The sequence below is a fragment of the Buceros rhinoceros genome, unplaced genomic scaffold (genome assembly GCF_000710305.1).
Source record: "Buceros rhinoceros silvestris isolate BGI_N320 unplaced genomic scaffold, ASM71030v1 scaffold45854, whole genome shotgun sequence".
Lineage (NCBI taxonomy): Eukaryota > Metazoa > Chordata > Aves > Bucerotiformes > Bucerotidae > Buceros > Buceros rhinoceros.
Window position 1 is genome coordinate 1 of NW_010407342.1, and position 14024 is coordinate 14024.

Here is a 14024-nt window from a genome sequence, read left to right on the forward strand (position 1 = left end):
GCGGGTCACTAACAGGTGTGCTTTCTGCTCCAGCTCCGGGGAAGAAGGTGCATGTCCTGTGGTATCAAACAGGGGAAGGCTACTGTAAGGCTTTGTGAAAGCTGGACATTGAGAAGAATCCCAGTGGCTAGAGAAAGAAGGCAAAAATCTGTGTTTTAGTCTAATAATAATTTATTTGGCACCTTTTACTCCTGTAGCGTAGTTTACTAAATTTTGCAAAGGAAATCAAATACAGCCCATACTAAGAATGGAGTACCAGCCCCTGCTGAGAGGGTCTAGCACGCACAGCAAGGTAAGCAGAACTGTCCTGGCCTCTGGGGATGGAGCCTGTAGAGAGTTTGTAGCTTTAGCCGTGATGCACAGACACGAAACTTTCCAACTGCTTCGTGTCTGCTTTTAAATACAAACATGTTAGATGCTCAGCTTCGTGAAGCTTAGTGTTTTCCTTAGACACCTAGCTGTGTTACCAAATGGAACGTGTAAAAGCACGTTCTCTGATTCTTATGTTTTACGTTGAATGTAAATTGAATTTTTGTATGTGTGTGTGTTTCTGAAATGAGATGAAAGTGCTTATAAACTGTCAGGAGTTAGCTTAGGAATTAAGGCTGTTGTCTGTGCTCTAAGGAATTGGGGCCAGCACTCCGATGTGACACAAGATATTAGTGTAACAAGCAGACTGGTTTGGACGAGAAGAACGAGGGAGCTGTTGAATCAAAGGATATAAGCTGTGTGGTCTATGTTAATGATTTGGGGGGTTTTTTGTTAGTTTCTCTAGATGGTCTAGATTCCAGGCTGTGCCCATGAGACACAAACAAATATTTTGACGGTATTTGATGGATAGGAAGGTCTGCGTGTGCAGTGCCCATAGTTACCACCTCTAGTTTCATTTTTCCTACCAAACTCACTGCAGCCCTTATTTATTACTCTTAATTCACTGGTTGTCTCTCAGAGAATCCCTTTCTATTCTGAGGAAACTGTAAGGAAATATTAATTGTACTTTTTTGTCAGTTTTAACTTTTTCTGTATTTCAGCTCTGAAAGAAGGAAATTTTGATGAATTATCTCCAAGAAAGACACAGCTCTTTCACAATACAGTATAGCATCTGGAATTACACAACATATCTGGGAACTGAACCAAAAATGAGAATGATGGAGAACTAGTGTACATACCTTACAATGAGAAATACAGGCAGTACAAGCTTATATATGTATTTTTAAAAGTACAGTCTTTACCTATAAAGGAGGAGGAAGTTTGATCACAGAAATGCCTTTAATATAGGAGACATTGTTGCGTCCAGCTGAAGTTAGACAAAAAGATACTATGAGATGAAATTAGGACCTAATTTTTAATGAAAGGGTTGCTAAACATTTGAGCTGGATGTTAATTTTAGCACTGTCATATTCAATAAATCGAGAGTGGAGAAGCATCACATCAGAAAGCCAGGGACTGTAAACCTCTAGAGATCTTCTCTGGCCCAGAGGCCTGGTTCAAAGTATGATGTTTTATGACCAGCTAGATTCTTTTGAGATCAGAATGTATTGTAATAGTGGTTTCTGTTGACCTTAAAACCTATGAGTCTGCGAATCTATTAATTCTAGTTCCTGAATACTTATTTAGGAACATAACTAGATAATCAGTATTGAAAAACTAAAAAATTCATGCGAATAAACTTCAGACTGCGTACTATTATCAGTGAACAATATGTTGTGATTTAAGGTACTGGGGTTTAGCACCTGCTAACTTGCAGACATCCCGGAGTCAGCTCAGGGACTTGCTGAGGGAAGTAAAAATACTGTTATTTCTCATATCTCGGATGAAATGCGAGTCATAGAAATTGAGATTGGGTTAATTCTTAAACTGAGTCATTGTGCCTGTAACACTGAACAGAAACAGTTGGAACATTCTTCCCTGAGAAGCAGGCGTGCTGAGCAGCGTGGTTTGTACAGAGGCACCAGCGCCGTTCAGTAAGCGTGCTGCCAGCAGCGCCGTGGTTGTGTGCCTTACTTCATCTGGATACTTGTAATCGTTGCATCTCTAGAAGTTGTTAGTGATCATGGCCAAAGTCAGTGTGGAATGTTTCGCCTGCTGCGGGCCTTTGAGAGTGTGTGTCGTTTTCTAAACAAATACCTTCACTGTTCAAAACCAAATGCACGATCTGTTTCACTGTGATTTTCTCCTAGATGTCACGTGCATGTAGGTTCATTGCTTTTCATGCCCGTTCCTCTCTGTTCTCTAGTTCCCCAGCTGGACCTTGTTTCTGGCTGTTTGTGCTGTTGGAATTGGAGGGACCTTTCAGTATGGGTATAACGTTTCCATTATCAATGCACCTACCCAGGTAAAGTATCATCTCCTGTTCACAGGGTTGTTGTACAGCAGTGGAGGTTTCCTGTCTCACGAGCCGAGAGGCCAAGTGCACTCGTCTGCTGTTGCAGCAGGAACCAAAGCAGGCTTCCTCTCCTATGAAGGATTCTTGCTGATTTCCGTTACGGTTTCACGTGAACTAGTTTATGAGGGCTCCCATCGGAGGTATCCTGTGTCAGATACCTCTGTTAAAGACAGTTTTAGAAGGATTAACTGAAAGAGTAACATCCTGCAGTCACACCTTTGACTAAAATAGCCCAGAACATTAGGAATAGAGCAGAACAGAACATTTTCAGTTGGAAGGGTCTTAAAATGATCATCTGATCCAACTGCCTGCCCCCTTCAGGAATGACCAAAAGTTAAAGCATGTTACTAAGGGCTTTGTCCAAACGCTTTGTAAACACTGACAGTCATGGGGCATCGACCACCTCTCTAGGAAGGCTGTTTCAGGGTTTGACCACCCTTTCTGCAAAAAGGCACCACTGTTTCCCCTAGTATCGAGTTTAAACCTCCCTGACGCAGCTTTGAACTGTACCCACGCATGCTGTCACTGGGTAAGGGAGGAGGGATGGTTGCAGTTGCCCATCACAAGACAGCTTACTGAGAAAGATCTTCTTAGAGTCAGAAAGTTGTGTCTGTAGTGTCTGAGTATCTCATAGGTATTTTCACCTACTTGTTACTTTTTTGTCTGTTGCCATGGCCCTGAGGATTCTGCATATTTGGTGGATGACTCAAGGATATCAGCAAATGGTCTTGTGAAAGCAGTGGGGATTATTTTCTGCTATCAGCTGATTTATTTCCTTCTGAAACTGTGAAGACTGAATTTGCTACAATGTCATATGCTTTTTACGAAGGTTAAAATAAACTGTTTGTGAAAGAGCGTGTAATACGCTGGAAACAGAGGGAGAGCCCACGTTTGTTTTTCTCTTAAGTCTATGTTTGCTGGCTAAGAACAGGAGCCTCTCATTACAGATACATGTCAATTCAAGAGTTTCTAAAGACAGATTTTAGGAAACCAAGCAAATACAGTAACAGTTAAAAGTTCTGACACACGAATACTGTAAGAAAAGCAGGGGAATATTAGGGTTGCAGAAAGAGATTTTACTGCGGATTGTTGGATGGCACTAAGGCAGGAAGATTTAAGTCAAGTGTCAGAATGAGTCTCCTTACAGTCAAATTTTTTAGGTTGTGTGAGTACTCTATGCTCTGAGATGTTCAAGACAAAAGACAGTAGGACCTACCCGTCCACTCTGTCCTCCCTTCATCCAGAGGGACTTCAAAGCTCGCTCTTAGCAGTGTATGTGTTTCTCCTCCTGTGGAGAACAGCCTCTCCAGAGGCAGGGTACAAGAGCAAAGCTGCTCAGCAGTCTCAGATGTAAGGGGGTAAGAAATGATACTGTGGTTGAGAGCGATTCTGCTAACTGTTGTTGGTTTTAATGTGATACTACTAAGATGGTATCTTTTGTTAGCTCCCAGAACTGATTTTCAGGATTGAGGTGCAGTTATTTGTAGTGCTACGCTGTAGGGTTACACATGATGCTCCACATTCACCATTCTTTCCTACTGCAGCATATACACAAGTTCTTAAACGAAACCTGGACTAGTCGTTATCACAAGGAAATAAATCCAGATTTGCTAACTTTTCTTTGGTCTGTCATTGCATCTATATTTTCACTTGGAGGCTTGTGTGGAGCCCTCGTGGGAGGCAGCATGGCGATTCAGCTAGGCAGGTGAGTTACAGCGGCAGGCATAGAGCAGCATGTTTTCTTCTCCAACTTTCTCACTGAAATAGAAAGTAAATAAATGGAAAAAGAGTGGGAGAAAATGTACCTGTCATGAGTATAACTGTCTTTCACTTTAAAGCAGAGTTTCCTGGAAGGTTTTACAGTTTCTTCCAATGCGACTTTAAAAGATGAGCCCTGAGTTACAGCCATCCAGTCTAGTCTTTCCGTGACGCTTACTGAAATCTAGGGCTGTGCACATACCGTGTGGCAGGAAACAGAGGTCCCCCATATGAGGTGGCAGCCTTCATGCCAGTATGGACATGCTGCATACTCAGTCACGTTTCACGCGCGTTCTCTATAGCTATAGCATCAGTGAACAGATCCCTGCTCCTGCCTCGTCAGGCATTTCTGTCATGTTTATGCATTATGCTTATGTTTAGACTTTTTAAGGTGAGTAAATAGTTGTATCGGATATCTGGGTTTCCAGTAAATAGCATATTTCTTCAATATAAAGCCCATTGTCTTCCATATTACCAGAAAGGAAAACTTTTTTTTTTAAAAAAAAAAGTGTTATTGCAGATTTCCTTAATGTTTGGGTTTTTATTTATGGTTTTTTTCCTCTCCTCTTTAGGAAAGGAGCTCTTTTGATGAATAATGTTATTGCAATACTGGCCTCCATTTTAATGGGGATCAGTTTTCCTACAGGATTGTTTGAGTTACTGATTGCTGGAAGGTTTTTGATTGGCATAAATTCAGGTGATGGATTTCCTATTCCTACTTTCAATAAACTACAGTGAATGATAACTTACTGTTACTGCTGATTCTGTAGGTAGTGTGATATCTGTTTATACAATCTTTGTAGATAGGATGACAACTGGGGATCTGGGGGCGGCTAAATTAATAGAAAATTAACTAAGTCCAACTTACCGCATTTTGGTTCAGTAACTCTTTTCAAAGCAAAATCTGTTCTGTAGGAAAATGTTCTTTCTGTTTCCTTGCAGGTATTGGGCTCTGTGTGCAGCCTCTGTATATTGGGGAGGTTGCCCCAAAACATCTTAGAGGTGGCTTGGCCATGGGGACTTCCATTTTTCTGACTGGTGGGATTCTGACAGGACAAATAATTGGTTTGAGGTTAGAAATGCTTTTTTTTTTTTTCCTGCCTTGAATTACTAACATGTAAAGAATTCCAATTCCCTGCAGCTCCCTGCAAAACTCTCACTGTGGCCATTGTAGCATTAGTGAAAACCCTCTTTTTGTCACCTTATTCCTACAATGGCAAGCCATGTGTGCTCTCTCCCCAGGGAAGTGTTCTCAGTGTAGGTGGGCCAGCCAGAACAGCATCAGTGAAACAGGTACCTTTATGCCGAGTTGCTAGGAAACGCAGCTTTGACAACGTGAAAGTGATGCTGAGGAGCAGCACAGCAATAAGCAGCAGTGAAGCAGTGTTAGTCACCAGTTCCTGAGGGAAACCTGATTTCAGAAGGGCTGGAAAATAGTCTCCCAACCTCTTTCTGCTGAGGTTTTCAAGATGTAGGTAATTGGTCACAAGGGGATTTTCCTCAAAGGACTATCATCTTGCTCCCATAAGTCTCCTGAATAGTCACCAACAGCTAATAACTTGGGGTTGTTGTTTTCTTTCCTTCTTTTCCACACCTCTCCCAGGGAGTTATTAGGTGGAGAGTCATACTGGCCTCTGTTGCTCTCCAGCAGCTGTTTCCCAGCATTTGCCCAACTGTTGTTCCTGCCGTGGTTTCCTGAAAGTCCCAGATACCTTCTCATTGACAGAGGTGATGAGCTGGGCTGCGCCAAAGGTAATGCACAGTGTTCACAGTTCCCTGCGTCCTCAGAAGGGCACAGTTTGTATCCTGGGTTCTAGATCCTGCTTTTATCTTCATGAACGCAGCACAGGTGTATCTCCTAGTGCGTTTTGGGCCAGTGAGCTTATATGGAAAAAGGGGCTGTGAAACTCGGGAGTCTATAGTGGATTATGAACAAAACTTTATGATCTCATTTCAAATACACGTTTGTGTTTTGTTACTCTGTAATGAAATCTCTCAAGGTTTTTTGTTTTTTCTCTTGGATGAAGTAACATACCTGAACTACCTAATCTCTTGCTGGGTTGTTTATTTCTCAGAAAGTATCAGTCACATCAGGTATTTTCTTCCTTGAAGTTATAGTGTTGTACTTCTCCTGGAAGCAATTAATGAAAAATAATATGATAAAAGGAAACAACATAAGTAGCTGAAAAATTAGAGATCTTCTTACTGAAAAAGAGGTCATGTTTTAAAAAATGATTAATTGGCTACCTGAGCAGGAAATTCCGTATCCTTCATTTTCTAAATATTTAGTTATCTTTTAAATACATCTTTTTTCTCCCTGTTGGATCATGTGGGAGAACTAGACAGCTTAAACTTTTCACTTTCTTTTAGCCTTGAGAGATCTGTGACTGAGATGGTTTTCCAGAAGTTGGGGGTCAGTAGATAAACACAAGATAATTTTTTTTCTCTTTTTTTTTTAAATTTTTTTTTTTAAGCTTTGAAACGATTTCATGGTTCTTCAGAGTATGGAAAGGAGATGGAAGACATACAGCGGGAATGTTTTGCCGTAGGTGGGGAGAAGCCCAAGAAGCCCTGGCAATTATTCGCTGATCGTGGTGTGAGATGGCAGCTCATTACTGTGATTGTGATGACTATGGGCCAGCAGCTCAGTGGGATAAATGCTGTAAGATCTCCTATGTAAACCAGCTTAATTAATCACTTCTGCCTGTTTTTCAGTATTTTATTAGCACAAAGGATGCGCGTAGAGAAGAAGCTCAGAAAAATGGGAAAGTGGGAAAGAATACATTTGTATTATTTTAATTTCTTTGTTTCTGGTTTGTAAATGTCTTTGAAGTGTGAGTCAATGCTTGTGTTTATGTTCTTCTGAAAAAGTAAACTAAAGTGGATCCCATTGTTTCTGGTTTAAGAATGTGAAGCATATTTGCTTTTATAATAGCAATATATTTACCTAGACATGAGTTTAACAGATTCTTGCTGTTTATGTCAAAGTAATAACTCCCAATATAAAATACATTGAGCTGTTTGTTTAGTATGAACTTGACTTAGTTCAATTGTTGACAAAACAATCAGGAAAGTCCCTTTTTTTTCCCCTGTTGTAGATTTATTTCTATGCAACTTACATTTTTAAAGAAGCTGGGATCTCAGCAGAAAAAATCCCGTATGTGACACTGGGCACTGGAGCTTGTGAATGCCTCACAGCCCTCACCTGTGTAGGTAACAATTTATTCTACCCCCTAGGACAGAATCAGTCACAGAATAGTTTGGGTTGGAAGGGGCCTCTAAAGATCTTCTAGTCAGTAAGGACGTGCTGCGTCATCGGTCACGTTCCATGTGCATTCTGTACAGCTGTAGCACCAGCACAACGAGCAGGGACACCTTCAACATAAGAGTAACGATTCTTCTTGAAGAACAGCACTGGTAAATACGAGATCAATGCAGTAACAGAAGATTATGTCTTGCCCCCAGGGTTTATTGATAGACTCCATGGGAAGAAGATACCTCATCATCGGGGGTTATCTCCTTATGACCCTGTGGAGCATTGTTTTAACCTTCTCTCTGACTTACCAGGTAGGAAGATAGGAGCTGCATAGGTTTAAACAGCAGCATAAAAAATGACAGCAATTGAATGTTTTGATCAATTCTGCCTTATTTCCCTAAAATAAGAGAACACTCCCAGCTAAGATTTGATCATGTATTTGTTTTAAAGCTGCGGCTGTGTTTAATGCTGACAGAACTAAGTGCTGTCAAATAACTTAGCTGTGAACAGCCACAAATGACCGTTAGTCTTAGTTGCAATAGAATAGCAAAAGGAAATGTAATTGTTAAGCCAGACTTTCATACTGGACTATCAGAAACTATACTAAACCTCCCAGTTGTCTTGTGTTCCAGGAGCTGTACTCGTGGGTCCCTTACGTGAGCATGACATCTATATTTGCCTTCATCTTGAGCTTTGGGTTGGGACCAGGTATTACGGAGCGATGACAGTTTCAGAGTGGGACGAGTGTCTGGGCCGGGGGGGTGTCAGCAGCTGGGCCGTGTGAGCCAGGCGGAAGGTGCTTACTGTGGGGCTGCTGGTGCTTTGGCTAAGGAGCACAGGGGAGCCTGTCCCGCCAGAGCAGCATAGTTCCTTACGGTCTGGAACTGGGGCTTATGTGCACATTTCTCAGGGCGGGCTACACCTGAGAGGGCGGTCTTAGTGCTGGCTTCGGTTCAGTCGAGTCGAACAAGCAGCATCCTGTGACGTTTTCACACAGCTCTTCCCTGAGCAGTGCTGCTGGAATAGGGCCACTTCTTAGAAGGACACTTTCTACATGGGCAGCAGGTTCAAAAATGTGCCATTAAGAGTAAACTATTTTTTAAATAGAATCAGATCAGCTACTGGCGTACTCAGTTTGTCAAGCATTGGAAATCCTGCAAACGGACATTTAGACTAATAACCTGTTCTGTTGCTGGAACTTGTTCCCTTCAGGTGGCATCACAAATACCCTGACAGCTGAATTATTTATACAGTCATCACGCCCTGCTGCTTACGCAGTAGGAGGGACTGTTAGCTGGGTTAGTTTCTTCACAGTTGGAATGCTCTTTACCTTTATAGTGGTAAGTACACGTAAGGCGTTTTCCTAACGGCCTCACCTCCCATTCACTCTGCTCTGGGGTTCCATAGATTGCTTTTTCTTACACAGTAACATCTGGGATGCACAGTGCCCCTCAGCCGAGTGTAATAGGTTCAGTCTGTCTTAAAATAACTTTATAAAGATATCAAGAACTAATAAAACAAGATTAAAAAAACCAAATGCATGGGGTAACTTTCATGTTAGATTTTTAAAAATGAAGAAGGTATCAAAACTAGGACAATGTAATCAGATAGTGAGAGTCAAGTAGCACATTTCATAACGGTGCCTTGTGCTTTTCTGTCAAGTGAAGAAGTAGCAGCTGGGGCCAGTGGTTCACACTTGCCCGAGAGCTGGCTCGGAGCGGCCTGTCATCAGCAAGAACAGTGCAGGCTTTCGGTTCTCGCTTCGCATTTGCAGTTTTAGCACTTAAGTCTGGAGAGCAGAACGTGCAGGAACAGCTCGCAGCAGGGTATCGTGGTTTGACAGTCCGTGGTTGAATCTGCTGCTCAATAGGGTAGTTGGGTTTTTTTAATAGCATTGAAAAGTATTAAACATTCCAAAAAAGATGACAAAACATCTGTCTCAAAACATGAGACAGCTAAGTAGCAAATACTGACTTGCCATGACTGCAAGTTGTTTAGTGTATGTTTAAATGGGGTTTTTATTTAATTATTTTTACTAAGACTACCAGATGTATTCCACAGCACTAGGTAGTCTTATCTAATAAAAAAAAAAATTTACATGTAAGGATGTAATAAAAAATAAAAGATACATTTTCTTAAAATATCTGAGCAGCAATATTAGGTGTGCACGGAAACAAAAAGCTTTTTATTTTCCAAAATCCAATGTTACACTTAAAATATATTGCAATCAAATTTTATTTTCAGAATGGACTGAAGCAGTATTGTTTTCTGGTGTTCTTACTGGAGTGCTCCTCAGTTGCAGCTTTCATCTTCCTCGTAATTCCCGAGACAAAAAACAAATCTTTTCTGGAAATCAAAAAGGAATTTCAGAAGCTTAATTTTGGAAGAAATACCAAAAAACCAGAAACAGAGCTTTATGAAAGAAGGCAACTCCGTGAAGAATTTAAAAAAAATTCTGTGTAATTTCACAGCTGGAACAGAACTTTAATGAGAATTATGAACAGCGTCTTCTAAATTAGCAGTGTAACACCATGACCAAGTAGCTTATTAAATCCCCCTGTATATTTAGAGGAAGTTTAATTAAAGGCAAGTTAAATCTTTCTGAGATGCTGTTAAGAGATTGCTGAAATGCTGTTAACAACCTATTGCATTATACATAGAAGACTTGTGTTTAGATACAACTTGAAGCTGCGGGGACGAAGAAATGCCAGGAGAGGGTGTTCAATGAACTCCTCCCCTCTGCAGATTTCATCAGCCTGTCTATTATTTCTTCGGATTCTGTTAATCAAGCATATGTTTACGCTCTACTGAAGAAAAAATTCTAAGCATTAAAACCCAAACAAGAACAGACCTACTGAAAAACTGGTATTTGAAATATTCTAGTTTATATATAAATTGGTTATTAATTGCCATTTTTCACTTAAATAACTTTTTTACAGATTTAAGGACATTCCTCCTCCAGTCCTACTCCTGTATCACCTGTCTGAAGTACTGTTGTTTGTAATAAAGCTTATTGGAAAGACTAGTTTCCTAGAAAGGTACTAATAAACCATTTTTGGGGGTTGAGTTTGGGTTCATTTTTTTGGGCTAACCCAGCATCTTAACATTTGAAGCTGTGCAACAGGATAAAACCTCTCCTGATTTTGAAGGTCAATTCCTGGCAGACAGATCAACATCACAAAAAAGCACTAAATGGCAGAGAGAACATGACAGGAATTAAATACTTTTCACCTTTAAAGATTTTCCAAGATGGTGTGACAGAACATACGGGAGACTACAGAGAGGTGGAAGGACCTGGTGAGTCAGCTTTCTGTGTTGTCTCCAGTACTGCATCCAGGCCTCTTTCTCACAGAGTTGTCTGGTTGGAGACCTTTAAGATCACCAAGTCCAACCGTTCCCCCTGCACTGCCAGGGTCCCTAAACCAAGTCCCTCGGTGCCACATCTACATGGCTTTTAAACACTTCCAGGGCCGGGGACTCGCCACCTCCCTGGGCAGCCTGTTCCAATGCTTCACAACCCTCTCTGAAGAAATTCTTAGTATCCAACCTAAACCTCCCCTGAGACCAACCCCCACCTCACTACAGCCTCCTGTCAGGTAGGTGCAGAGAGCGGTCAGGTCTCCCCTGAGCCTCCTCCAGGCTAAACACCACCAGCTCCCTCAGCTGCTCCTCGTAAGACTTGTTCTCTAGACCCTTCTCCAGCTTCATTGCCCTTCTCTGGACACGCTGCAGCACCTCACAAATGTCCTCAAATAAATTCTTTGTATTCTTCGTATTTGTCTCAAAATAAATTCTTCATATTTTAGCAGTCAAAAAGTAAGAAATCATTATTACATGTGATGTTTGTGTGCCCCTCTGAGCCTCGCTTCCCTGTGGCTGCTGGGGCAGTAGTCCTGCCTTTCCTAAGACATCTTTTCCTGGTGCTACAGCAAGCACTGGAATTCTTTTATGTTTATCTTCCTGCTCTCAGAATTAAAGCTTTTAATGAAAATGTAGGAAGAAAACACCATTTTCCGATTTTGGTAACTAAATCAGCTGTTTAATTGAAAATAACATTAACTCTTAATGGCAAAGGAGGAAGCATCACGAAGAGATCTTCTTGTTCTTTAGTTTATCCTCTAAGTTTGCAAAATATTTCATTTTGGCTAGAAGCTTCTTAGCTTCTTGAAGATCTTCTGAAATGAAATAAAACAAAACATTACTAGTTTACAGAGGGAGGGCTGAATTTTCCTTTTCAAAATTAATCTCAAGATTTCAACCGCAGCACCCGTTTCAGCACCAAGAGCTGCGAGTTTTGCAGACCCAGACTCTACTAAAACCACGTTCCCAGTTATTTCGATCTTGGATGGTTTTGTAATACCTCAGCTGAGGTGTAAACCATAACTTTTGTACTGGATTTTTGTTTACGTTCAATGTGAGGTCCTGAATTTCCTGAATCAGCAGAAAGGTCAGCTGAGAAGCATTTATTCTAAAAACCAAAGAAAGAACTCTGGTTTATGCAGTACTTCTGTTCTGTAGCTCAGGAAACGTTTGCCAGTAAGAGAATGTGGTTTTTTAGCATTTATAACTGATCTGTACAGCAGCTAAATGCTAACGGGAATAGCTACCTCTTTCAAAAGCTGCCGTCACCTCTTTGGTCAGTTCTTCTTGTTTAACTGTAAAACAAACAATTTCATTCACTTCTTGTTCCATACTTAGTGTATTTAATACCACTGCATTCTGATCGTCTCTGGAGGGAAACTTAATTACTAGTCTCATGGTCTTTTGGGAGCTAAGAGAGCTTTTCAAAATATTGCTGTCCATTTTTTTTAATTGCAACTTCAAGTATCTTTGTTAAAACAGGTTTACAGACAGCAATTCCAGTGCAAACCAATGGTCACTGACTTCCTAAAAATCTAACTTACTTTTGGCACATCAGTTCACCCTGCTACAGTTAATTTTCTTCTACTTATTTTTTATTCTAGTTATTCTAATTGCTTTTGGCATGCTTCTGTTATTACAAAGGATTAAGTATAACAATTAACTCTGCTTTTGGTATCACTGACAAGATAAACAAGAAAGTTGCTTGAATAAGGATAATAATACTTAATGTAATGGCAAAAGAAATACGGTATCTGTATAAATGGTATTATTTAATGTGGTCAGTCAAGCATTCTGTTAAACTTCTTTCTGAGCAGCTCCTTCTTTTACAACAGTCGACTTGCCCTGATCTGCTGAAGGGTGAGTAAGTTCCTTTTTACAGTGTCTCTCTCTATATACACACACTCCTGTTTTGCCACCAGAATCAGTACTGATGCACGGATTTTTCTCGAGACAGATTTGGTGTTCAGGTGGCATAAACTGGTAAAGACTGGGGGGAAGCTCTTGCAGCGAGTCAATTCATCGCTAACATAAGTTAGAGATACTGAAGGACACTGAAAAAGCTAAGACTCGTCAGAAAGACTCTCATATTACACTGGAAATTAGCTCTGAAAATTAGTTATACTGTAAATTAGTTCTGAACAAAATCCTCAAGTCATAACCTACCTTTAATTAAAGCTTCAATTTCTTCAAGGATATCTTCATTTTTAGGTTCTGCTAATTTCTCATTAATTTCCATGATTTCCATGAGAAACACTGAGTCCGCATCACAGTCTGTCTCTCGCGCTGGCTCTATTCCGTTCAGCTCCAGCTGGTGAAGAAAACGGGAATGGGGAAATGCATGTTCTTACACCTATTTCAATGTGAATTATTTTCTTGAATATTAAGTCGGGCTCACTTGGATTCGTATCTGATAAACTTCCAGTTTATGCCATGCAAAGTACATAAACAGTTTCAGTCTTAAAATTAACTCCATAGGTAGACCATAAAAATCAGCAGTTAACCAAAGCAGAAAGAGGTAACAAAGGCTGCCGAGGGCCAGACGGGTATTTCAAAGGAACAGCCATGGCCAAAAACAGTGTGTGAGGCAGGAAACAAGTCAGAGTAATGTAAGCACCAAATGAGATGGTAATAATCAGTGAAGGGTCAAAGAAAATAGAGGAGAAGATGACCAATTTTCAGATAAGCTTGTTTTCAGTCTCTTTCAACCCCTGGTAATCTTCGTCTTCAGAGGGACACAAATTAGCACGTTAATGAAGAAGTCAAAGGCCTGATTCGTTACGCTACCCCCGTGACTGGTTACAGAAATACTGGTAAAAGGCGTAACGGACACCTTACTAGATAGAGGCCGCGGCTCAGAGGGTTCAGGAGCGTCTGGTAGGCCTTGTTAATCAAGGAGGAGTGCTGCTCAGAGAAGTACTGCTCTTTCTGCAAACGGAGCATAAACGATAGCAACAGGTTAATCACCAGCGGCACAATACATCAATTACACTTCGTTACCTGAGGAGAAATAAGTGTTCCCACAACAACACGTGTGTAAAACAACGCTGACTTTTAACGGGCAGGACGCACAGGGAGGGCTCTCTGGGCCCTACGCTGGGCCCTCTCAAGCCACCAAGATCTCGGGAACCACAGCAGCCCCTTATCTTCACCCTCCGCCGTAAATCTGCGCGTGGGAGCTGCTTCTAAGTACCGGGACGCAAGAACCGGGGAGTGTCTGTAATCCCAGAACAGGCGGGCGGCAAGGACCCAGCGCTCTGCTCC

At 41.1% G+C, this 14024-nt stretch overlaps 2 protein-coding genes across 2 annotated transcripts; one reads left to right on the forward strand and one right to left on the reverse strand.

Annotated features, from left to right (window-relative positions):
* Window positions 1–247: 247 nt before the first annotated feature.
* LOC104488284 (solute carrier family 2, facilitated glucose transporter member 11-like) lies at window positions 248–9863 on the forward strand. Its single transcript, XM_010134427.1, has 12 exons — window positions 248–292; window positions 2237–2335; window positions 3931–4091; window positions 4717–4841; window positions 5087–5216; window positions 5748–5896; window positions 6619–6806; window positions 7243–7353; window positions 7610–7711; window positions 8033–8108; window positions 8613–8740; window positions 9645–9863. Exons 1-12 carry the CDS (start codon window positions 248–250, stop codon window positions 9861–9863), a joined length of 1533 nt encoding a protein of 510 aa, XP_010132729.1.
* A 1620-nt stretch (window positions 9864–11483) lies between these two features.
* HSCB (HscB mitochondrial iron-sulfur cluster co-chaperone) lies at window positions 11484–13688 on the reverse strand (the record flags this gene model as incomplete). The annotated part of the gene is made up of 4 exons (XM_010134429.1): window positions 11484–11575; window positions 12008–12055; window positions 12927–13071; window positions 13599–13688. Coding segments are annotated over 4 exons (375 nt in total), but the record flags the coding sequence as incomplete, so codon positions are not given.
* Window positions 13689–14024: the final 336 nt, after the last annotated feature.